Raw genomic sequence first — 1,052 nt, forward strand, 5'->3', positions numbered from 1 at the left:
AGTAGTAATAATAATAATAAGGAAATAAGTATAAGTTGTAATAACGGTAGCAGTAGCAGCAACAAGCAGTATAATAGTAATTAATAATTAGTCTGTTGTCAATGAATGATAAAAGTATAGGGATATAATGAGAGGAAATGCTTGAAGTTTTGAAAGCTAAACTAAGCAAAGTTAAGCAAGCCTAGGGTCGTTGTTGGAACATCTGAGATGTTTCGTGTTGTTAGAGGAAATTGTCAATCGATACCCCTAATGGATCTTAAGAAAAGGATAGTAAGGAGGGGAAAAATGATGTGGTGGGGCGGGAGAGGGGAAGGGACGGGGGTGTTAAGAATGAAAAAGGAAAGAAGAGGATAAATGAGAGTTAAGTTAAAAAGGAAAATAGGAAGGGAACGGTCCTATGAATACTTCCTTCTAGTCCTCCTCCTCCTCCTCCTCCTCCTCCTCCTCCTCCTCCTCCTCCTCCTTCTCCTCCTCCTCCTACCTCTTCTCCTCCTCCTCATTCTCTTTATCCCCTCTCCCACCTTTGCTTCCACAATTTACCTCTTTTTATATGTATTACTTCTTGTCATTCATCCCCTCCTCTCTTCTTATCATCACAACTTCTTGTCATTCATTCCCTCCTCTCTTCTTATTATCACAACAAATCGTTGCTTAAAGAGAGAGATCTGATAAAGTGCAGCTGATTTGATTAAATTGCTCCCTCTTAATGACTACTTCAAGTTCATCTAATTATACTATCACTTCTGGTATCTCCCATTAATCCATTTATATTTTGGCATCATTTTTATGGCGCATTCCATTTATCAATGATTATTTATCAATTTGGATATTTTAAAAAGTATTTATCCGGGAATTTGACAGAAGTTCCGCTTTATTTTTCTACAGATACAGCTGCCGCTCGGCAATCGGGCTTTCGCACTATGCATAACACATTTAGAGAGGAAGAAGTAGCTTGATAAGGAAATGAAGCAGATAGATGTGCATAATTATCAAAGAATTATAATTAGCAAATCATATTTGGCCCGTAAATTTTTTTTTTTTGGTAGTAAAAA

At 37.1% G+C, this 1,052-nt stretch overlaps 1 protein-coding gene across 1 annotated transcript; it reads left to right on the forward strand.

Annotated features, from left to right (window-relative positions):
- Positions 1–386: 386 nt before the first annotated feature.
- LOAG_19215 (hypothetical protein) lies at positions 387–564 on the forward strand (the record flags this gene model as incomplete). Its single annotated transcript, XM_020451868.1, has 1 exon — positions 387–564. A coding segment is annotated over one exon (178 nt), but the record flags the coding sequence as incomplete, so codon positions are not given.
- Between the last annotated feature and the right edge of the window lie 488 nt (positions 565–1,052).

The sequence above is a fragment of the Loa loa genome, assembly GCF_000183805.2.
Source record: "Loa loa unplaced genomic scaffold supercont3.3281, whole genome shotgun sequence".
In the NCBI taxonomy this organism is placed as follows: domain Eukaryota; kingdom Metazoa; phylum Nematoda; class Chromadorea; order Rhabditida; family Onchocercidae; genus Loa; species Loa loa.